The sequence below is a fragment of the Saccopteryx leptura genome, chromosome 3 (assembly GCF_036850995.1).
Source record: "Saccopteryx leptura isolate mSacLep1 chromosome 3, mSacLep1_pri_phased_curated, whole genome shotgun sequence".
NCBI lineage: Eukaryota > Metazoa > Chordata > Mammalia > Chiroptera > Emballonuridae > Saccopteryx > Saccopteryx leptura.
This window is the reverse complement of record NC_089505.1, coordinates 286,501,321-286,526,354: the sequence shown is the minus strand read 5'-3', so window position 1 is coordinate 286,526,354 and position 25,034 is coordinate 286,501,321. Positions and strand designations below refer to the sequence as shown.

Below are 25,034 nucleotides of genomic sequence, written 5' to 3'. Positions count from 1 at the left end.
CCCTGAGCAGCTCATACTACAGTGTATTTATAGTTCTTATATATATATAATCCTGCACTATGATTCTTGTGTACACTTGCATTCGAGCACTACCGGGCTGTGTGAAGAGAGGGAAAGGAATTGACGTGGTGTAGGTGGCTTGGTGAGAAGACGGAAAGTTGCCCTTCGCTATCGAGTCACTGGGCGAAGCAAGGGGAGCGTGAATAGAAAATTCAGAAGTGGTCCTGCTTCCTTTCAAGTTAGCTCACAACATTTTAATATTAGACTTTGTTACCTTAAAACATAATAACATTTGGATAAATGAGATGGGTTTCTACTGTCCCATCTATAGTGAGAGGCGAGAGAGCAGTCCTTAGAATGGGTAGGCAGTTTAAGTCAGTCGGTGAGACGACATTGTCCTGTGTAAGATTGCACCGTATAGTGTGGATCTTCAAAATACAGTTGCTTGGGTTGTAAAATCTTTTAGATATTTGGATGAAACCAGGCATTTAATTCAAAACTAGGTAATTAATCCACAATTGGAGAAGCTAAGTGGAACATTTCAGAAGGATTTACCTGGAAAAGTGGCTCATTGGTTCACTCCCTGTCTTCAGCCCTGTGATGTATGTATGCTTCCCCTTTACCTGTTGCAGTGAACCTGCCCGGGTCCATCAGCAGCTTGTCCTCCGCATCTTCTCTGGAACACAGACAGAGCAACCCCAAGAAGCTGAGTGCGCGGAGCAACAGCAAGAAGACACTGAGCAAAAGCCCATCTGTGTCATCTAGAGCCAGTGCTGGTATCTATGGCTTTTTCACCCAGGCTTTCTTGGTGTTTTTTATCTTGGTTTGTTTGTAAGTAGATTTGCTCTTTTTAATAGTGTAGAAGGAACCCTTTACTTCAGTCAGATTGAACTGCTTGGCCCTTCCTTGTCCCCTCCACCCACCCACCCCCAGCCTCCCTTCCCTTAAGCGTACCCCGGAATCCTTAGCCTTTCTCCTCCTGCCCTGCTCACGCCACCTTCCTTGCCCGGGTCACTTCTATTCCCCATGGTGTCTGAGGCCTCCAAGCCTGCAAGATTCATTCATGATACATCCTCAGATAAGTGGAAATGTGTGGCTTGCTATCTTCCTTATTTCTTTTCTAGCATACACCTAATGAAAACTAACATGTATAGTATATTTATTATTTCAGGTTCTATTCTAGGCACTTCATAAACTTTTTTGCATTTAATTCTCAAAACAACCCCCTGGAGCAGGTACTATTGTTACCGCTCTCATTTTATGAACGGGGGAACTGAGGCTTAGGGAGGTAAGTCACGGTGCACAGGGCAGGCGGTAAGGGGCTCGCCTGGGCTTCGCTCTCGGGCCTGCCTGGCACTTCCTCTGCTGCGGGTGCGCTGTGTCTCCGCCCAGGGGTCCTCAGCTTGCCCTCTCGCTGCAGGGTCTCCAGACCTCTCCCTGCAACAGCAGAGAGCTGAACTGTTGCCTCTCAGGTCAAGTACGGTCTGCGGCTGCTCGTGAGCTTGGCGCCCACACTGTTACTGGCTCAGAGGGAGCCTCTTGCTGGTGCTCTTTGTGTTGCTCCTCGGTGTAGGACTTTCCATTTATTTTCATTTAATTTCATGTTAGAGGTTTCATCCCTCTGAATTGTGTTTCTCACATCACGTGTATTAAGTAGCTTATTCACATGCTTTTGTGTCCTCTTTATGGTTAAAAGGCACGCTTCCTGTTTTTATGCAGGTGAGTGTTCGGCACCCTGTGGGGGAGGCTCGGGCTCTCTGCCCGGCTGGGGGGTGACCTGTTCCCTCGGTGTAACCCCCGCGGGCCTGGCACACTCTCGTTCTGTCCACATTGCCTCGGTTGTGTGTGAAGATATGCAAAACGCTTAACAAACTTCTTGTTGAAATCATCATATCTTAAATTGATTGCTGTTCACTTGTTTATCTGTATAGCAAACTTGACCAGAAAGGAAGTGAAGTCATTTTGGCATAAATCGTTTTTAATGAACTTTGTAATAACTACCAGATTCTTTTTTCTAGTACTACTAAAACTGGCACTGAACCAATATTTTATTATAGAAAATTCTCATGACAGGATTTTTTTCTTTTCAAACTCTTTATTATTATATGGAAAAACAATAACAGCAAACAAACCCTCAACAGGAACATTACTGTAATTAGCCCAGAAGTTGGGCTCTGGAAATAGAGAACCTAGAACTTCTGGCTGAACTGTTTCCCCGGAGCATTTGGTTTGCAGAATCCCCTCCCCATAGCCAGTGTCCCTGTGATGCTGGGGGGTCGGTGGGCCCAGGCAGTGATGCCACAATCCAGTTGGTCCTCATTTTATTGATACTTTAAGGCCTCCTTTGTTTGGAATTTGGGCTTTTGACAGTTACCTGATTCTAAAACTTATATGTCAGTATAGAATTACCTTTTCCTCCCTACTGTGCTTAATATTTAGCCCCCCCCCCTTTTTTTTTATAAATTTGAGTGCTGTGCATACATAACAATAAAGAAAGGTATCAGGTGGGTGAGGAAGAGGCACTTGTAAAAGGAATGGGAGAGAGACTGGGACAGCCACGAGAGGGAGCCCTTGTTTGGAGCCCAGAGACAGTGCCGTAGGGATTTTTCTAGAGTGAGTTGTATTCCACTTTCTCTAGAGATCTGCATTTGAGGGCAATGTGGACTATGGCAGTGGACACTGTTGGTATGTCATGATAGAGAGTGAAGGAGAAAGAGCAGAAAGAATGGCTTAGGGGAAGGGGAGAGGAGGAAGTCTGTGTCCTCAGCTGGGTCGTGTCCCATTGTAGGACTTGTCTTTGGTCTGTTGTCTACGGACAGTGTGGGGACAGATCTGAGGATTCCTAGTCACAGGGTCTGGGTTTTAATCCAGGTGTGCCACCTGCTACCTGTGAACACCATGTTTTAGTTAATTATGAGTTTATATCTTATCCATAGTTATAATTACAACACTTGATGAACTGTGAAGCGCTAAGGAAATAGAAGTCATTGTGAGGGCCTGGGACTTCTCAGTGCTGTGCTTACCCAGACCCCCTGCCCCTTCCTTCTCCTCTCTGGGTTTATGTTGCTCGTTTCTTGCCGTGGTTTTAGTCGTGCCCCCCCCCCTCCCCTCCCCGTTAACAGCATGACTTGTCCTCAGCCATGCCCTTTCGTGGGGTTCTCTAGGTCTCCGCAGATACCAGTTGTTCAAACCTGTTCATGGACTGATGGGAGGAGCCTCGAGGGCCCACTTCTTCTCTGCTAGGATCGAACAGCTAGTAGTGGGCATTGTAGGGTTTAGGTTTGAATCAGGGAGAGAGGGAATGGTTTTGTTCCTAATAAGGAAATCAGTTTGGAGTCATTGGAACCTGACAGCAATTTTGCTTTCAAGTCGCACTGCTGGGTGTATCACTTACACTGAGTCCCAGTGAACGCCGATCACTGTAGCATTTTACCGTTGGCCAAGGACTGCCCATGGGCTGAATCCAGCCTACCACCTGTTTTGTAAATAAAGTTTTGTTGGAACACGCCAGGTCTGTTCTGTCTGTGTCTGCTCTTGTGCTGCAACAGCAGAGTTGAGTAGGTGTGACAGAGCCTAAACTATTTACTGTCCAGCCCTTGGCAGAAAAGGCGTGCTGACCTCAGTGCTCGGAGAGGGTGCCCAGGCAATCTAGGCAGAGTTGACAAGGGATCGCGTGTTAAATTCCCATGGCTGTAATTTTCTCAGGAAACCCTTCCTGCTTCCGTTGAGTAGCTTAACCTCACATGCAAGAAACGGAAGGCATCGTATACTGAAATCTCCAACCAACTAGACTGGTTAAAATACACAGTGATTTTTTTTTTGGCTACTGTGTTTTTTGAGTTTTTTTCCCCTTTCTTTTTTTTCCTCCTCTTTTCCTGCCTTGTCCCCTTTCTCCACCAACCAATTAAACAGGTTTGAACTCCTCAGCGACATCTGCAGCAGACAGTTCCCGCTGTGAAGGAGAGCTCCAGCTTGGGGAGAGAGTGTTGGTGGTTGGCCAGAGAGTTGGCACCATCAGGTTCTTTGGGACGACAAACTTTGCTCCAGGTAACTCCTCTGCATATTCTTCCTTCAATTTGAATTCTTTGGAATTCAAAAGGTTTAAAATGTTACATGTAAACACCGCTTAATTATAGAGAATTTTTGATTAACAGTTGGTAGCTTTGGCACAGAAAATGCAAAACAGTGATTAAAATGCAGACTGTACGCAGGTTGACTGGTATCCATAAGTTTTTCTTGCCAATTGTATTTTAAATTGCCTACTGTTAAAATTAGTTGTCACTCTCCAGTTTTACCCTCAGTGATTGCTGAGTGTGCTTAATAACAGAGAAAACATTTTAGGATTAGAATTTTGCTGAGGATAATCTGGAAAATGAGCAGATAATGAGTTTACCACAAACAGCCTTTATCAGAGTGGGTTGGAGAGACAGGCACACAGGCTTTAAAGAAAAATGACAATGCTTTTGCATACCTTGGGACCTTAAAACACACACACTTGCATGTTTATTAATTCCAATCTAGACTTAAATTGTGTTTCTAAAACTAAAGGCTATTTTTCTTTAGTACTTTTAGTGACTGTAACTTCAAGTAGAAGCCAGTTGAATGAAACCATGTTCGTATGTTTTAAATAGCAATGTGCTGTGTTGACCCGTGTTGGCATTACAGCATGTAAGGACCAGGTTATTTAGAACAGTGGTCGGCAAACTCATTAGTCAACAGAGCCAAATATCAACAGTACAATGATTGAAATTCTTTTGAGAGCCAAATTTTTTAAACTTAAACTATATAGGTAGGTACATTCCTTATCGAGGTAGCTCCCGCACGAGGTATTTTGTGGACGAGCCACACTCAAGGGGCCAAAGAGCCGCATGTGGCTCGCGAGCCCCAGTTTGCTGACCAGGGACCTAGAACATTGATTTTTTTCTTTAATTTGTTGGGATGACACTGAACATTGATTTTTAAGAAAGTTCATAGCAGTCTGTCAAGAACTGTGAAGGGTCTGAGATTCTACCCTATTTGCAGGCTAACAAGTTAGATTGGCACGGGTTCATAGGTGCTGGCAGAAGATGTTGGGCTCCTGGGTCAGAGACCAAGGACTTGAGTGCTCACTATGCCAGTAGCTAGAGTGTCACCATTTTGTTTTTGCAGTTGCTCCCTGAGCCCTAGGTCCCAGAGGGTGAGGTAGAGAGAGCCAGGCGACAGCTGCAGTCTCGGTGGTCTGCTTGTAGGAGAGGAGCTGTGAGCTCAGACAACCTGACTTACCCCAGACAGAAGCATGCCTGTTATTTGTCCTGGGGAAGACTTGGCCTCTCTCCCCCAAGGCCGTCCTCTGTAGGGACGTTCATGAAAAGCCCGTCAGTGCCTCTGTCCATAGAACATGCAGAAGTATGAGTGAACCATGGAGAACGATATATCTCCCAGCACCGTCGTTTCGTTAATATCACTTATAATTGCAGTCCAACTCATTGATTTGAGAGGGCTGTGTGTTTTATAATTCCTGTTTCTCTTAGGCCTCTGGGTAGTTAGGATGTCCTTAATATAATTCTCAAATAAAAGCTTAGGAATCCCACAGGGAGGTTTATTTTTCACTATCACTGTGTGTCTTTTGAGTTTCCTTTCTGTGATTATGTTAGACGAGGCTGGAGTGATTTGATGATTAGCTGGATACAGTTCATCGTTTAGTGTGCCTTTTAAGTTTTAAATTCCTAGTGTGAAGCATTTAGAAATTTGGGGAATAATTAGCAAATATAATAAAAGTCATTCTGCCTTTTAGAGAGCAGTAGCATATGTTTCTCGTGGCATCAGAAGTTGCATAGTTCAGTTCCGTAGCCCAGGGGTCATGGCAAGGCTCTGTGCAGGCGATAGGCACTAGACCTGAGACAGGGCTTGTGTAACCTCTTCAGCATTTTTACCAGTGTCACCTGGGAAGGAATATTACCATTTAAATGGGAAGGCACTCATATCTCACCTCTGCCTGACAATATGTACTCACTGTTGTTAACACTCCTCATAATGTCTTTCTGTTGTGTGTTACACATTTTCAAGAGTTAAATGGTAAACAGGTAGCAGTTATAGGGGATATGAAAATTGGAAAATGCAAAAAATTATAATACAGAAAAGCATCAAAGGCAGAGGAAGTACAACTTGGAAAATTGTAAAGTCTGGCCCTCAGGAAATAACAGTGGCAACCAGGCCACCCTGGTCAGGGACGTTCAGAACTGTGATACCTGCTTTCAGGGCCTTGGTTCTGGCCGAGCAGTTGGCTGGTGTGCACTGCTCTCTGCTTGTGCCTAGTGGGACTGCTTAAATATAAAGACATGGTCATGCCCTTAATCTCGCCAGTCCCAACTCCAGTATTTGGAAATGGGCTCAGGGGTCATCTTTTTGAACATAAGAGGGAGAAATACTAAGAACTTCCAGGTTGTCTTTTTAGACATTATTATAATGGACTCTTTGAACTAGTAATCTGAAAGACACAGCATTTTTATAGTTTGGAATTTATAATTTTTAGTATGTGTCTCAATACCTATATCTTTGTTTTTTCATACTGATTGTAAGAGACCAAATTACAATTACCACTGTACTGTTCTTTTAAATAAAAAGAAAAACTGAATGGATTGTTAGGTACTTGTAGCTGGTCTTGTGCCCTCAGTTGGAGAATCTTTCAGAGCATTTGTCCGTTGACCTCGTGTTCTCCACAACAAAAGCAGGCGCCCTGCTGTAATCTGAGGCTCTCCGGAAAAGGAAATCCTGTGACTTTCTCAGAGTGGGCCCTTATAGATACTTTTCGAAAATTCTTCCTCTTAGCTAACCTAAAATTTTTAAATTTAGGTTAAAAAGACTAATTCTTTCATCCTGAGTGGGGGGGGGGGGAGAAGAGAAAAAGAATCACCATGTTGTCTAGTCATATCTTCCATATTATTTTTGTCCTTTGTTAATTATTTAGGAACTGTTGGTGATGTTCTAATATTGACAGGGCACAATGAAAAGATTGCACGTTCATTTATACAGGGTGTGGCAAAAGTGGGTTTACTGTTTGTTTGGAAAACAATACAATAATTAATAAATAATAACAAGAATAAATTCTGTGTTTCACATACTCACAACTGTAAACCTACCCTTGCCCACCCCGTGCCAGTGTCAGCCTGCACTTCCCTCACCGACACACCCCGTGTTACGCAGGCAAGGGCGTAACTTGTACATGTCATTGTAGCTTGTACACGTATTTTGGTCCTGTACTACTTGCTTTACAGCTAATCCTTGCCAAATTTGTGTTCATGCATTTTAGATTTCTCTTTCAATGTACAACTCTGCAAATCAAGCCTGTAAAATATTTTCCCTGTTTTTTTTTTTTTTTTCTCAACTTTTCAAATCTTACTATTTGGAAGCTGAGTGATCATGACAACCACTCCTCATTTTGGTCACCCGTGAAAATGCGAAGCCATCTAGACTTCGGGTGTGTGTAGCAGATCACAGTCTGGCTACAGGGCGGATGCCTTTCAAACCGACTGTTCTTCTTCTAGGATATTGGTACGGGATAGAGCTTGAGAAGCCCCACGGCAAGAATGACGGTTCTGTTGGAGGTGTGCAGTACTTCAGCTGTTCTCCGAGATATGGAATATTTGCTCCCCCCTCAAGGGTACAAAGGTGAGGAAAGCCAGAATCTGTGTTTATTCACAGAGCCTCTTGTAACTTACCATGGTTTATACAGTGTGTCCGTAAAGTCATGGTGCACTTTTGACCTGTCACAGGAAAGCAACAAAAGACGATAGAAATGTGAAATCTGCACCAAATAAAAGGAAAACTCTCCCAGTTTCATACCTATTCAGTGCAGTTCAATGTGGGCTCACACACAGATTTTTTAGGGCTTCTTAGATAGCTATCCCGTATAGCCTCTACAGACTCATCACTGACTGATGGCCTACCAGAACGAGGTTTCTTCACCAAACTGCTGGTTTTTTTCAACTGCTTATCCCACCGAGTAATGTTATTCCTATGTGGTGGCGCTTCGTTATAAACGTGCCAATATTCATGTTGCACTTTGGCCACGGATTCGAATTTAGCGAGCCACAGAACACACTGAACGTTCCTCTGTACTGTCCACATCTCGACTGGCATGGCCGTGGGCCGCTCCTCTGTATACACGGTGTTACATCATCATCTGCGCATGCACACATGCTGCCACATCATCCTACAGAAACTGGGAGGGTTTTCCTTTTATTTGGTGCAGATTTCACATTTCTATCGTCTTTTGTTGCTTTCCAGTGACCGGTCAAAAGTGCACCATGACTTTACGGACACACTGTAGTTAGAGTCCTTATTTTTATATTGAAGACGTGCACTGACTGCCACTCCTGTCTTCTTTTAGGGGGTTAACCAGACACCTCCTCTGGCAGTGAGGGCTCATGGGAAGCTAAATTTGCTTTGCTGAAGATTTGCAATTTTAAAAACCTCCTTTATTCCTCATTTGCAAGCCCTAAGAGTCCGTGTAGGCTATTAGAAGTGGCATTCGCTGCTAAGAACAGAGAGAGCAGCAAGCTTAATCTGTCATGCAAACAAAAGCGAAAATGCTCTCTGATTGCTTCAGGCACCCCATTCATCCTCCTGCAAACCTAATGGAACCAAAATGGCTTTTTTCCCTCTGATTTCTTTAGTTTTCAAAAATAGACAGGCAGTCAATCTTCCTGAGGAAGTGAAGCTTCAAGGATTTGTGTATAACATTCCTCCTCGGTGTCTCTTCTTAAGCTAGGACACTTGTGTAACCAGCGACTCTGGTTTTAAAAAAGTAAATTGAGCAGAAGCTAACTTGTCATGAAATTCCAGGTACTGTTTTGTAGAATGACTTATACGCTGAGAGAGGTGGTCCCGGTATGCTCTCCATGGATGGGACGTGGGGCGCTAATCTTTAAACAGGAAGTGACACGGACTGTGACCACATGCAAGAGCACAGGTCTGCAGTCACCCCCTGGGAGTCTCCCCCAAGGTCACGTCCAGCCAGGCTGTGCACCAACCTCCTGACGCACGCAGCAGTTTTTATATTCACTTTCTTTCTCACTTTGTTTTTCCGATTGAATAATTACTTGTAACTTTTATATTAATTTTCTTCTGTGATGTACTTGATGTAATCTTTTTATTATTTATGATAAGATAGCATTCAACATATCATGCTTTGCAGTTTATAGAGCGTCTTCAATTAAATGTCGCTTTATTCCGTTCTGATAAGTATTTGGTCAAGGGAGCTGGGAAATGACGATAGCTATTTCAGACGTGTGTCGAGCATGACTAAGCGGCAGGCTCTGTGCAGTGCCCTCTGGATGCACGTCTCATTAATCCCCCCAAACGCAGCGGGGTTATGAGCACCCCCATTTTGCAGGTGAAGCAACTTTGAGAAGATAAGGTAATTGTAGCTAAAGTCTTAGAGCTAGTGTGGGGGAGGAAAAAAATTTCCCCTGCCTTTAGGATAAGTAGATGAGATGGACTGGGAGGTGGGTCTGGGAATTAAACTGACAACAGATAGATGAACAGGAGAAAATACAATAGAAATTATTAAGTGTTATTTTCACATGCAAGGGGCATCACAGAAAGAAGTGAATACCCAAAGGAGTGGTGAGGTTGGAACATTTCTAGACTATTATAATTGGGGGGGGCGGGGCGGGCCGGGGGGGGGCAGTGCACATGATTGTCAGGAAAGATAAGTGAGTCCTTAGGAACATGGATGGGAGATATGATAGTTTGTTATAGTGTCTGTCTGGTGTGTAGTTTGTGACTGTCTGTCTGGGTGTGGTGTTGACTTCTGGTCTCCTCTCCTGGGATAAGAGCCAGTCAGTCTTCTCTGCATGATGATACTCCTCGGGAGGGGACTTACGGTAATGGAGTTCTTTTGTTGGAGGGTCCGCTTTTGGCAGACAGAGCACAGAGAGAGCCTCTCCCTGCATTTGCTAATTCTCACAGGTCTTCAGCTGACAATAATCCTCATGCCAGGGTGGCATATTTTGATCTCCTACATTAGTGAACGTTGCAGCTGGACTCAGCCTGGGTTTTTTATTTTGTGGATTTTTTCTAAGCCCTTGCTTTTAGACAGGTTGCAGGGTATTTTTGTTGTTGTTGTTGTTGTTATTTTATAAATAAAGAAAAAGAGGTCATAGCTAGAGATTAGATTTTGTTATTGGTCCAAAGTCTGTGTGCCCAACTCTTTGAAAGGCCCAAACCCAAAAGGTCAGAGTTTGGAGCATGAAAAAGGTTTATTGATGGAGAAGGCACCAACTGAGAAGATGGGAGCCGTAGTAATTCCTCACATCTATCTTAAGAAAGTGCAGAGTGCAGGCTTCTTTAATGTCAAGGGAAGGGAAAATGGGAGGACAAGGGGTGATTGACTACTGAAGATATCTGAGTACCAGCAGGGGTCCAGGAAGACCAGAAACCTTTCTGTTCCGAGTCTCTGGACCCCAGTTGATTTGAATCTCATCATGAAGCTTCTCTAAATCTTTGATAAACAATCATTATTATTGTACTGATTTTCCGCATCTCCTCAGATGAGGCACCTTCTAGCAAGGGGCTATTTTTGTAAAAACTCAAGCTGCCAACAGATTTCCTCTAATTAGCATGTTTGTATGCAAGAACACAGCAGGCTTAAAGAAGATGGAGTCAGAGAGGTTGAGCATCTCACTCTGTTGCACTTATATATGCTGGCACTGCCTTAGGCAATCCACACGTATTGCAGCAGCAACCTCGTGGGTCAGGTACTATCGTTATCCCTATTCCACAGAAGAGGGAAGTAAGGCACAGAGAGGTTAAGTGACTTGTGCAGTTGTGCACAGCTACCAAGTAGGGATTTGAGCCCAGGTAGTCTGGTAATGGCTAAAAGAGGCTCAGTGTCTGTCTTTAGGCCCTGTATCTTATAAATGATTGATTTGGGAGTAAAATCTATGCTGAGTGACAGTTTTCTGGCTTCTCATATTACTTTGGATAAATCTGCTTTAACACATCACTACAGTCTCTCTCAGGCTGCATTTGTCTGCTGGTCCTGAGGACAGGGCTCTCTATTTCATGTTTGATTACCCAGTATGGCATGTTGTAGGCACAGTAAGTATTGATCACATCGAGTGCAGTGTTTTTTGTGCTGTGACAGCTCTTCTTCTCCTTATATTGTAAAGCCAATTTCTTTTTCACGATTTCATCTTTTTCTCGCTTTGTTAATGGAACACGTTTTCTAATTTGTTTTTTTTTTTTTCTTGCCTTCTATTTGGTCTTCTTTAAGGTGATTCATTTAAAAACAGGCTCTTCTTAAAAGAAACAAGGCTCTCTCTCTAAATAAAGTGCTGTCACGATCCAGCTGTCTTCCTGTCATCTTCTGATTGTCTCATTCATCACCATCAAATACTATTAAGTGTCTTTTAGCACTTTGTGCTGTGCTAGGCAGTCTATAAGCAAATAAAACAGACATGGTCCCTGATTTTGAGGAGTTTCTTGTTTAAACCAGTTTTGGAGCTCTTTAAAGATAATACTGATCACCCTGGCTGGATAGGTCTGTTGGTTAGAGCATCGTCCCAATATGCAGAGGTTGCTAGTTCAATCCCCGCTGAGGGCACATACAGGAACCGATAGATGTTTCTCTCTCCCTTCTTCTCTCTCTCAAATCAATCCAGCAATCAATAAAAAGATACCACTTAATTTTAAACTAGGGACTGTGTGAAGACAGTCTTGATAAAGCAGCACCCAGTCACAATCACACCTGGCACAGTGCTCCTCCCAGATTGTAGTTACCACCCCCCCTTCTATTTAAGAAATGTGCCTCCTGTCTCAGCATCTTTGCACGTGTTATTTCCTCTGCTCGGATGGCTATCTGCTAACACTCAACTTTCATCTAGTTTATACTTTTTCTTCTATTAACATATAAATCAACCAATACTTCTTTAGAGAAATTCTAAGAAAACTATCAATCTGTTTACCTATCTATCTATCTATCTATCTATCTATCTATCATCTATCATCTTTGCCCAAGCAGTCATCAGTATAGTATTAGTTTTCTTATTCCTAGTTCTCACTCATAGGTTCTTATAACTAATAAAATGATCTCTTTTAGAATTAAGCTCTCAACTATCCATCACCACTTAATTCAATATTTGTCCTTTTCATCAAGTCATATTTTTTGTGTTTATCAGTCTGTCATTGGTTGCTCGGTGTTGGAAATCATGTAAGAAAGATGCATACGAATCACAGCAAATACGGCAGGAATCACAAGGCGTGGCAGGAATCCCAGGGCTTCTCCGTGGTACCGCAGTGTGCTGGAGGAAGTGATTGACAGAGTGAAGGCTTTGCAGCTTTCAGTCAGTAAACAAGCAAGAGCAGATGAGGCTGTTAGGATTGGCCTTTTAAAAATAATGATTTGAATATTAAAAAATAGACAAACCTGTCAGGAAAGTGACCTTTGAGTTGTGCTTAGAGTCACATATAAAGTAAAAAATGTTGAATTGTATTAGCCATATAATTTTGTCAGAAAAATCACACACATACTGACTCAGCCAGAGGTGGGATTCAGCTGGTTCACACCGGTTTGGCAGAACCAATATCTAATTTTCTGTTGAGTTTGGCAAACCTGTTGTTAAAATGCCACTTGTAATCAGGGTTCTCTCTACGGTGGGCACCTGGGCAGCTGCCCAATGTGGAAATCACGTATTTACATTCCTTACTCTTTTTTAATGTTCTCTGCGCAACAGTGTATTCTAAGCACCTGTAGTAATGTTCATTCCATCCACAGGTGAAAAAAATAGCAAGTGAGAACACCAATCAAGAAGCAATATGGAAATATGTTTTTTTTCAGGTGTTATTTAATATTTTTTATTAATATTTTAAAACTTTCTTATAACAATCTAGTTTTGTGTACCTCTTTTATTCTTATTTAAGTATTAAATGCATAAAATAACAAACTACCTTTCATTATATAATTTTTTTATACTTAATATGGTCATTAGGGCAGAGAACTGGTTGTTAAATTATTTGAATCCCATCACTGGATTCAGCAGATACCTTTTTTAAAAAAAATGTAAGAATGTGGTGTTTTTATAATTATAATCTTAACATTTATTAAATTTAACTTGAAATAAATTTATTTTCATATTTTTTAGTTTTATCTTTGAAGATAAAGTTCCAAAGAAGTAAAATCAGGTCTATTTTAAGAGAATGCACTTTAGCTTTTTCTTTACTGATTATTCTTAGATAACAAGGGTATCTTTTGTTTGATCATTGTCTGCCTCTGATGCTAGATTTAAGTTTATTCCCGGCTCATGATCAATGCTCAATAAATATTTGTTGAATGAGTGAAATAAGAAATACCATCAGTGTGAAAACCTCAGTTAAGAGCCCATCTTAAATCGGAAGACCAGCAACTTCTAATGAGGTTTGCATTACTTGTTTTATTCACAGAGTAACAGATTCCCTGGATACACTGTCAGAAATTTCTTCAAATAAACAGAATCATTCTTATCCTGGTAAGACTATACTGTTTTATGTCCCTAATAATTATTCCTTTGCTTTTATTTATTTAAACATTTTATTGAACAGTGGATGTGAGTCTGCTCTTCTCATCAGTACTAGTCTTATTTGATTTAGAAGTCTTTGTCCATCTGACGGATTTAAATGGTATCTCATTGTAGTTTAAATTTTCGAAATAAAGTTTTTTTAAAATGTGCATTTTTCAGGTGACAAATGAGGTTGAGCCTGTTTTCATGGTTATGAGCCTTACTCGTTTTTTCTTTTATAATGTACCTGCTCAAGTCTCTTGCTCATTTTTCTTTTGGTTGTAGGTATTTATTTCATTAATTTTTAGGTTTCTGTATATATTTTGGATTCTAACATTTTGTCAGTTTTGTTGCAAAGATCTTGCCCAGTTTTTCCTTGTCTCCCCCACTTCTGCTATATTGTGATGAGCAGTTCTTAATTTTTAGTCAAAAAGCAAACCATTGTGTTCTGCATGTTTTGCTTTAAGAAATCTTTTCCTAGAAGAGACACCATTAAAATGTTTTTCTGCATTGCTTCCTGAAAGTTTTTATTTATTGCTTTTTATATTTGTCAATTCACTGAAAATGGATTTTGTGTATAGTAAGGATCTAATCGTATTTTTCTTCATACGGATAGCCGTCTGTGAAAGAGTGATTTATATAATACCAATCCTTAAGTATCTGTTGAGGTTTTAACTTTATGGCTTATGAATTTTCACCATTCTACAAGAATAGGTGTGAAGTAGTGTCTCATTTTAATTTTCAATTCCTAGTGACGTATGATGTCATTAGTTTGATGGGGCTAGCCTAACAGCCTAACAGAGTACCACAGATGGAGTGGGTCAAACAACAGAAATTTATTTTCTCAAATTTCTGGAGGCTTTAAGTCCAAGGTCAAGGTGTTAGCAGGGTTGTTTTTTTCTAAGGCTTTTCTTCTTGCCTTGTGGATGGTTGTCTTCCTCCTGTGTCTTCACATGGTCTTTTCCTCTGGTACGTCTGTATCCAGATCTCTTCTTATAAAAACACCAGTCATATATTGGTTTAGGGCTCACCCTATGATCTCATTTTAACTTAACTACAACTTTAAACTTTAATCCACCCCTGTAAAGGCCCTATCTCCACATACAATCACATTCTGAGATATAGGGGATTATGATTTCAACAGATGAGTTGGGAGGGCATACAGTGAGGGCCTTTGCAGATGCTTATTTGCCATCAGTACATCTTCTTTGGTGAGTTGTTCATTCAGAGCTTTTGTCTACTTTTAACGTGTGTCTGTTGTTTTCTTATTGTTGTGCTTTAAGTGTTCTTTGTATATTTTGGATACTAGACTTTTCTCAGAATGGTTTAGCAAATATTTTCTTTCAGTCTGTGGCTTGTCTTTTCATTGTCTTAATAGTGTCTCTCACAGCAGAAGTTTTTAATTGTACTTAAGTCCAAGTTATCATTTTTTTTTCTTTCATGGATTGTGTTTTTGGTGTTCTATCTAAAGCATCCTCACCAAACTCCGGTCACCCTGATTTTCTCCTATGTTATCTTCTAAGAGTTTTGTAGTTGTACATTTTGTATTTAGATTTGTGACCCATTGAGTTAATTTTATATGAAAAGGGTAAGTAAGGTCTATGTCTAGATTAAAATTTTTTTGCATGTGAATATCTAGTTGTTCCATCACCATTTGTGAAAAGACTGTCTTTTCTCCACTGAAGTTCCTTTGCTCTTTTGTCTAAGATCAGTGAACTGTATTTGTATATATAGTTCTGGACTCTCTATTCTGGTCCATTGATCTGTTTGTCTTTTTTTTTTTTTTTTTTTGCTAATATCACACTGTTTTGTTAACTGTAGCTTTATAGTATTCTTTTAAGTAGTGTTAGTCCTCTAACTTTGATCTTTTGCCCCATATAAACTTTACATTTGTTGATGTCCACAAACTAATTTGCTGAAATTTTGATTGGGATTATATTATATGTATAACTCAAATTGTGAAGAACTGATTTCTTAACTTTGTGTCTTCCTACCCATGAACATGGAATACCTTTCCATTTATTTAGGTCTTAATTTCTTTCACTGGAGTTTTATGGTTTCCTTCATATAGATTATTTATATGTTTTATTAGATTCACACCCACATTATTTCACTTCTGGGTGTTGATGGTAATGGTATTGCTTTTGTAATCTTTTTATCGTCTATCAGCTTTCTTTGTATTTATTTATGCTATTTTATTTTGTTTATATTTTGCAACATTTTTATACTTAAATTATTTTTCTTTCTTGATGTAATTCTGGTTATATTCCTACTCCCTTTTATTCCATTTTACTTACTTATATGAAAGTTATACCTATAATTGTGCTTCTTAATAATTACTGTAGGTACTTTGACATACATACTTCAGAAAATCTGAAATAATTATATGTTTACTATTTCTTAAATAATGGAAACTTTTTAGAAACTGAGTTTTCTATTTTATTTTCCCACAAATTTTTTATTATGTTTTTTTTTTGTATAATCAACATTTATTTAATTTGCTCACGTATTTAAAAATATCTCTAATCATTAATCCTCAAAGCTACCACTTGGGATCATTTTGTTTCTACCTCAGGTATATTCTTTCAGAGTTCTTTTAGAAAGGGTTTGTGGTAGCAAAGTCTCTCAGTTTTTGTTTGTCTTTCCTAAGGATAGTTTTACTGGGTAAAACGAAAACTTACTGAAAATTTTATTTTGAAAGATATTTTCTCTCTGCACAGGGACAATATGATTCCACTGTTTTGTGTCTCCGGTTATTTTTCTTGAGAAGTCAGCTATAAGTCTGTCTGATCCCTGTTGCTATGATTTCTCTCTTCTCTTTGATAAAGCTTTTAAAGGTCTCTATTTCCTTTGTGTTGTACAGTTTCACTGTGATGTGCCTAGGTAGGGATTTCTTTTGTTTATCCCATTTGGTATCATGGGTCTTCTTGGATCTGGGAATCAGTATTGAATCATTCTATAAAAATTCTTGTCCATATGCTTAACATATTTTCTCCGTCTTTCTCTTTATTATATATTTCTGAAACTCTGATGGGTAGTATAGTAGACATTCTCACTTTCTTATGCCTCTTTTGTCCTTTCCACTATTTTGTCTGTCTCGTCAGCATCTGGATATCTTCAGATAAGCCTTTTCATTTCCTGGTTCTTTCTTCAGCGATGTTCAATCTGCTACTTAATCCAACCACAAAGTTTTTTATTATAAAATTTTCCTTTCAATTTTTTTTGGCACATCTGTTTGGTTGATACTTATTGTCACTTATTCTTTCCCCATATTTTCAAGTTTTTCTTTTATGTTTTTAAACATTTTAAATGTTATCTTTTATTTTATGTTAAATAATTCAACATTTGACGTCTTTGTGAATCTGCCCGGCCATCTGTTTCTGTTGCGCTGAGCTCATGGCGCCTTTTACACGTGGGAGTTTTGCAGTTCATGACTGTGAGATGCTTTCCCTACTCGGAATTGGATGTGCAGGGATTTCCGAGGCCAGGCTGACGCCTCCAGAGAAGATTATACTTACTTCTGCCGGCTGTCTGGAGGCACTGCCAGCCTGGGACTGTTTTAATTTGTAGCCTCTGCAGATTTTCTTTTTTTAATGATACACAGATAAAATGAAATTTGCTTATGATTACAACTTTTGAGGGGAGGAAATTGTGCTTTTTTTTTCTGAGCATTAAGGTTGGCACAAGCCGGTTTTCCTTTGTCTCTCTCCAAATGGTGTTTTAGTTTGTTTTTCATATATAACCTCACATTGAGGGTGAGTTGCTTGAGGACCTCACTATAACCAGAGGCTTGTGAGGAGCCCGTTGGCCAGCCCCAAGCCGCCTGTGCCACCCTGTCTCCTGGGCCATCAGCAGCATCTGGTGATACAGGATGGTAGACTGCTTTCTTGGTTATCTCTCGTGGTTTCTCTTTTTTGGGTTTGGCCTCTTTGAAACTGTGGCTTTTGTTTCAGCTCAAGAGTATTAAAAATATTACTGTTGTGTTAAATTATACACATTTTAATCAAGAGATTCATTCAGCCTGACTAGGAGGTGGCGCAGTGCATAGAGCGTCGGACTGGGATGCCGAGGACCCAGGTTCGAGACCCCAAGGTCGCCAGCTTGAGCACGAGCTCATCTGGTTTGAGCAAAAGCTCACTAGCTTGGACCCAAGGTCGCTGGCTCGAGCAAGGGGTTACTTGGTCTGCTGAAGGCCCACGATCAAGGCACATATGAGAAAGCAATCAATGAACAACTAAGGTGTCGCAATGTGCAACAAAAAACTAATAATTGATGCTTCTCATCTATCCATTCCTGTCTGTCTGTCCCTGTCTATCCTTCTCTCTGACTCTCTCTCTCTGTCTCTGTAAAAAAATAAAAAGATTCATTCAGCCCATCTGGTCTGCTGTTAACTGCAGACTAGGAATCCCATTCTTTTTAAAAACATCTTTTATAGAACTTTACCTTTTGTGAAATCTATTTTAAAAATTACCCTGTCATTTGGGGATGACAGCAATCAGAAGGTCTGAAATTTGTTATTTAGTATTTTATAAATTGGATCTATTTAGTGAGAATGTCTTTAAACCATTTAATCCTTTTTGTATGATTTATCAAGATTAATATTTGAGAAAAGAAGATTCACCTTTATTCAGTGTTGTTTGATTTTCAAGAAATTTTATAATCAAACTTCCAAAAGTAATGTCTCAATCTTAACTTATTCATATACGTGCATTGTGTGTGAGAGGTAAGATAAAAATTTGTCATGAAATCTAAACTGCTTTTATATCCTGTATGTACTTATTTTCTTTGCTTTCTGTTTCCAAAGAAACATTTGAGCTAACAGAACAGCTACAGAAGAAGTGATACAAGAAAAGCTTTAATAAGGTCTCTGCCAGTTGGTGCTTTGTTTGTCCTCTTCTGATCCTGACTTTCATATTTAGGTTTTAGGAGAAGCTTCAGTACAACTTCCGCTTCTTCCCAAAAAGAGATCAACAGGAGAAATGCTTTTGCCAAGTGAGTATTAAGAAGATTTAGGAAAACCCCATTCGAGAGGAACATGGCAGTATTCTGTGAAGGAAGAAAAGTGGAATTTTTACTTCTACATTGTGTGGTAGAATTTTAGCACTTAGAAAAAAAAAAGGTGTGATAAGTATGTTGATAGGAGTTCTTTCCCCCTCCTCTAAAAGCTCAATTAAAAATGTCAGCAGTGACTAAAGGACTGTACTGCATATATTTTCACATTTGTTTAGTACCATTAATAAAAGTTGGAAGAATTTATATTTTGTGTTGTCATTGAATAGGGTAGATTAATTTTTTTAACTGTTTAATTAATTAGTCAGATTTGCTGTAGTAATTTCAGCAATACAATGAAGAGATGTCAGGCTCATTTGCATAAAGTAATCTAACTCTTTAAAAACTCCCACGTCTTCTGGAGTTGTACACTCAGTGAGTTTCTGTCTGTTTGTTTCTTGTAGAGAGAATCTTCTTTTCTCTTTCTTGTTTACATTTATTTATCCCACGCCCACATCTCTTCCCCTAACAGTTTTCTAAGACTTTTAGAAACTGTTTTACTTTTAGATGAATGTCAGGCTCATCTAGACTGTTTGGGTTAAGGAGTTCTTTTCTTAATTTTAAATCCTTCCAATGAATCTATAAACAATGTCCTGGGGGGGGAAAGTGGTTCCTGAGTAGGGAAGTGCATATCCTTGCTTAAATACTAGGACCTAGAGGCCACTAGAAGTTAGAGCCCAAGCACAAGACCTTGACCGTCAGCTGAGCAACAGCATTTCTGTCATCTGGCAGAAGTAACTGGGAGGCTTCGCCAAGATCTGAAATTTCACTTGATGGCCCTGACGGGTAGGTCCTGAGGCACACTAGGTATTGTTTAGCAGGGTTGGGTGGGTGTTTGTTTTCTCTCCTTCCTTAAAACCTTCACTAAATTTGAGAATTTTGAAATTTATTTCCTCACTTGAGCAGCTGAACGAGTTTAAGGGCAGTAACTGTATGCTCCAGTTTACTGAAGATATTCAGGAGTGCTCAGGCAGAATAGAAGCAGCTGGTAAGAAGAGACAACCAGGGTTCTGAAGGGGGGCAGGTGTCAGAGCCAGTGTGGAGAGGTTGGTGGCAGGAGCACGTGCTGCAGAGAAAGGGGGAGGAAAGGGCGGTCTGAGCACACGCACACGCGTGCTTATGCACAAGGTGACCTGTTGGTGTGAATAGACAGTATCAGGACCTGTATGTTTTCTGTGAAAATAAAAATGAAGCTTTACTGACTTCTACAGACTGAGTCTTAGTACCAGTTTGAAATACATATATGTTTATATGTATACTTTTGAGATTAAAAACTCAATTTTAAAAGTTATTTGTTATTTATAGAATATATGACCAAAATGTATGGTGATCAGTGTTGTAAGGAACAAAAGAAAGATGTTAGATGCTGGCTGGTTCAGGGGTCAACTGTATACACACACACACACACACATCTTAAATCCAGATTAGTGTAGTATTACAATAGCGAAAAGCTTAAAATATCAAACAGTAGTATAGTCTAATATTGCTATTTAGAATAAAAAAATTGTGAACATAAAATAATCTGTTTTGCGACTGAGTTGTGCACAGGCAGCGGGATGAACAGGAGGGCACGCGTGCTTGGCTCGGGCACTGAGCATCTTCCTTCCCCGCGCAGGTCCAAGTCGGCCCTGCGGCGCAGCTGGAGCAGCACGGCAGCCGGCGCGGACGGGGGCGCCCGGCTGCACGAGGGCGCCCAGGTCCTCCTCACCAGCTCCAACGAGATGGGCACCGTGCGCTACGTGGGCCCCACCGACTTTGCTGCCGGCATCTGGCTGGGACTTGAGCTCCGGAGCGCCAAGGGGAAGAACGACGGAGCAGTGGGTGACACGCGCTATTTCACCTGTAGGCCAAACCACGGCGTTTTAGTTAGGCCGAGCCGAGTTACCTATCGGGGAATAAATGGGTCAAAGCTTGTGGATGAGAACTGTTGAATGAAACTGCTGGAGTATTCAGTGAGCGCAAGAGGGAGTGTATGCATGAGTGTATACATACATGGATACACACACATACATACATACATGACATAAAATAGAGTCCGTGGCAAATGTCGACTTTCTTTAGCCATTTAAAATGTTTGAAAATATGGCTGTGTTTTTAAAAACGGTGATAATTCACAGAGGCTCCTTTGAAAAGCCCACTATATGGACTGTGGGAATCATGGTTCTCTTAAAACAGCTTTGAAATAAGCATTTTAAAAAAGTTTTGGAAGCTTTCGATCCAAGAAAATCCTGAGACTTAGGAAACAACGTGCCATTAGGTGACCAGCTGATGATGCTTACTGTTTCATTTTTGCACCCGATACTGGATTTTTCATATGCCACAGCTGGGAAGGTTTTCGCTTGTTTTGGTTTATGTATGATGTTCATATTACCTTTTTCTGTCAAATATTTTTGGGGTTTTTATTTCTGCACTAGTAAGTACAATAAGAGAACAATAGTAGCTCTGTGACTAGTGTATTTTTCATATTTTGGGGCAAAATGATTTGCCCTTTTAGAGTGCCTCATCTAAAGATATGTTAGAATCTTGGAGTTGCATGGGGCCTTCAAGCCTCTTGAACTCAGCCTGTCGTCCATTGCCAAGTGCAGAAATGGGAGTCTAAAGCAGTTCTTACTTGTGATCACTGACTAGTTGGATAACGGGGCTGAGGCTAGCGCGTGGCTCCCTGATCTGTGGCTCATGCTCTTCCTCTGTACAAAGTGTATAACCTCAGACTATACTGTGTTGGTGACGCCCTCATCTGGATGGACTAGGTTTATGAATTCAAGTCATTGGAATTTTTTGCACATACTTATTTAACTTCCTGATTGGACCTATCTCTAAAACACACACCCATGCACGCGTGCGCACACGTACGCGCACACACATGAAGCACTTTTAAAACATGATGCACTTTCATCTTTGCCATCATTTTCTCCTGGAATATGAAAGGCATTAAAATTTTATATTTAAGAGAAGAGTGCAAATTATGCTATATTAGGAAGAATGTAGTAGTTATTCATCTAAATGTTTATGATTTCTCGAGGTTTTTTCTTTTCTTATTCGTAAAGTTGGTGTTTGCTATTGTTGCTGTTTTTGTATTTTCAATTGTTGCAAATTCATCGTGTTATAAAGCTACAGAACTGTATCATGTTTTTATTTTCTTTATTGAGCACATGTTAACAAGTAAAGCTTCATAACAGAGTGTTGTAATAATGCAAAACCTTTGTGTTGTGGATACGTATTGAAGTTTATGGTCCTATATGTGTAATGATTTATCTCTAATTGTAGATATTTAGACCTTAAACTACAATAGAAATAGTGGAACAGTTTGCTTTATAATATTAAAATCATCCTTCAGAATGGAGCTCACTTTGTGCTTAGAAATAATACGTTGAACTCTTTTGCAATATACTATTTAAAATCAAAATTCTGTTGTTTTGCTGCCTTTTTAAAAAGAAGTGTGGCACTTCGAATATTGCTAGAACTATTTTCCTGAAATACATTTGCAAAATAAGGCTGCTTTATAATCAAAGAATATTTTTATTGATTGAAGAAAATGACTACTATTCAAAAGTAAACTTATTTTATTACATAGCTTATTTCTTAAAGACTCTATTTATACCTTAACATGAAATTCATTGATTATACTGAACTGGGGTGTCTATAATTCTTCTTGTTAAATATAAAACACTGTAAGTCAGAAACAACAATGCCAACACTGAATTTATTTTGAGATCAGAGAACCAATTGTTCTCATGTTTAGATTAGGATTATTAAATCTGTGTAATGTGTATGTTTACAGATACTATACATACAAATTTGGTGTTTTCATTTGTGTTTTGCTTATTAAATGTCAAAGTTCACTTCTTGAGCATTAATAAAGAGGGAAGCTGTTTTGGTTTTGGAAGGGCATCTAGTCATTTGTGTCACCTGCCTGCTGCTCTGCTCGTCTCAGGAACTCAGTACAGATGCTTACTACTTAAACTTTTCATTCCGTACAGTAATGACTTGGATTTGCCCTGTCCCGGTAAAGAGTCTTAAAAAGGGTCATACTTTCTACTTAACAAGTAAAGTTATGTTTCTAGCCACCCCTTGTTCTGTTGTTTTGATGGACAGAGAGCCATTTAAGAAAATAATGTGTTTCTACAGTTTTCTAAAATTGCTTAACTGTCAACCAGTGGGATTTCATTTGTTTGTTTAAGGTGGGATAGAACACTTTGAATTCAGATTTTTAAAAATATGTAAGTTATCTACATTCTACTAAAAACTTTGTTTCAGTATTTTAGGGTAATTTGGTGGAAATATTTTAAAGTACTTCCAAGTGTTCAGATAACAGATGTTTGTTGACTCTGAACCGAGACACGTAATGTTGGTGTGAGTCCCTCACCAGCCTCTTCTGAACTCCCTACCCCCCTTCATATTTAATTTTTCTCCTGAGCATTTGGCACCCTTGGTCACGGTAAATGTTTTGCTTGTTATCTCTCTTCCCTCGCTGGGTCGATGGGTGGGTATTTGGCTGTTTTGCTCATCGCGATGCTCCTGACACCTGGAATGATATTTGGCTCCTCGGAGGTGCTTGGTAATGTTCACAGCATGAACAGAGGCAGGGCAGGCTGCCGGGGGCTTGCAGCGGAGAGACTGTCCACGAGCTTCAGACGGGCCTCCAGAGAGCTGGCTGCGGAACCGGAGGCTTTTCTAGGCAAGGGAGGTAAGAGGGCAAGAAAGGTTTGCATCGTGTAGCCCAGCTTTACCCCAAAATAGTGACCTGATGAAGACAGGAAATGTTGGGTGTCAGGAGTAGACAAGGGGACAATAAAGACATAGCAGGATCACCTAAGCAGTGGTCGGCAAACTGCAGCTCGCGAGCCACATGCAGCTCTTTGGCCCCTTGAATGTGGCTCTTCCTCACAGGGTATTCCACTCTAATTAAGTTAATAACAATGTACTTACCTATATAGTTTAAGTTTAAAAAATTTGGCTCTCAAAAGAAATTTCAATCGTTGTACTGTTGATATTTGGCTCTGTTGACTAATGAGTTTGCCAACCATTGATAAAGGCGTCCGCCTTTATGTTTTCCCTGGGGCCGGCTCTGAATTCCCGTGTTTCTGTGATGATCATTTAGAGAACAAAGTGATAGGTGTGCTCTAACATGGAGAGTGAACTGGAGCTCACCTGAGTGTGCATAGCCCTGGGCTTGGGTCCAAGCACTCTATTTCAGAGTTTTATTTTGGACCTGCCTATGTAGAGTATGTGAGGATGTTATTTAAGCCACAATGACCGATGACTAGAGACCTACTGTGTTAAGAAATATTATTAAGAAACAGATCTGCATAAGTTAACAACCACTTGTCATTTGTTATCTAAGTGAGTTATTCATAGATGTATAATATGTATCACCATATTGCAAGCCAGCAGGAGAATTTACTTTTTATTTTTCTTCATGCCTTTTGCTTCACTACACTTAACTGAAAATTCGAATACATTAGTTAATATAAAACTCACATTATCACACGTATTTTTAATAATTGTTTAATGATACCCCTTGGTACATACAGAGACCCTTATTTACAAACAATATCACATCAGCTGCTTGAATATACAGCAGACATTCCTAATGAAGCTTGTGTGTAGGCTGAACAAGTTGGACATGTCAAGAGTTTATTACAAGCGGGGTAAGATGCCTTTGCATAGGCAAAAAGAACTTCTACCATTTTTGCTAATGTTCCTTGTTACAGGAGGGAAAAAGAGGTGTGTGTGGAGGAGTTGGCGTGCCGGGCACATGTTACAACAGCGGGTTTTCATTATGCCTGGGAAAAGTGAAACTCTCTGCTTATAGCCTCTCCCTTGGGGAGAAAGGCACTGGGGTGCGGGGACCCTTTTCCCTCTTACCCCTTTAGAGCGTCTTACAGTGGATAGAGTTTTCATGAAGCAGCAGCGAGTTCCATCACTTACTCTACAGTGAAAACAGGGAAGTGTGGGCGTGGCGGCGCTGAGGTGGGCAGTAGGTTTCGAATTGTATCAGTCAAGATATTTTAGGTGTTTAAATTGAGGCTATTAGCTTAAACTAGAACTTGTTCCCAGTGATCAGTGGTGTCATTTGAAAAACACTCAAAAATTTGGTTTGAGTTCAGCTCTAAAACCCTAAACGAACCCAGACAGAGAGGGTGTTGTTGCTATAAGTATTTAGGTATTTACACACGCGCTCACCCCTTCAGCTTCTTGGTCGGGAGGATTGTGGTCTGACAAGTGGGTACGGAGTCAGAGTGAGTTGAATTGGATAAATAAAATTAAATGGAGAGTCTCAGACATCTACTTGTACTGAATTGGAACTTGAAGCCTCTCTAAAGTGCAGGCAGTTTAAAGAGCCAGGTGCTGTGTTCTTGACTTGCGTCAAATCTCACAGAGGTTAAATTCTTTCAACTCTGGCCTAACAGAGTTTGTCATGCCTGAACAGAGTTCATCTTGAAGACTGAACTCATTATTTTTCAT

General features: G+C 40.2%; 1 protein-coding gene across 6 annotated transcripts in view; it reads left to right on the top strand.

Moving 5' to 3' along the window:
• The window catches only part of CLIP4 (CAP-Gly domain containing linker protein family member 4), a 70,557-nt gene extending 48,115 nt beyond the window's left edge, over window positions 1-22,442 (top strand). For 5 of the 6 annotated variants that reach the window (XM_066378605.1, XM_066378604.1, XM_066378601.1 and 2 more), the window contains 6 exons: window positions 633-776; window positions 3,913-4,047; window positions 7,524-7,647; window positions 13,423-13,487; window positions 18,437-18,509; window positions 20,182-22,442. In XM_066378605.1, coding sequence (XP_066234702.1) covers window positions 633-776; window positions 3,913-4,047; window positions 7,524-7,647; window positions 13,423-13,487; window positions 18,437-18,509; window positions 20,182-20,497 — 857 coding nt within the window. In that variant the 3' untranslated portion in view covers window positions 20,498-22,442. Of the gene's footprint in view, window positions 1-632; window positions 777-3,912; window positions 4,048-7,523; window positions 7,648-13,422; window positions 13,488-18,436; window positions 18,510-19,216; window positions 19,353-20,181 lie in introns of all 6 variants that reach the window. The other variant, XR_010750447.1, reaches the window with a different exon arrangement.
• Window positions 22,443-25,034: the final 2,592 nt, after the last annotated feature.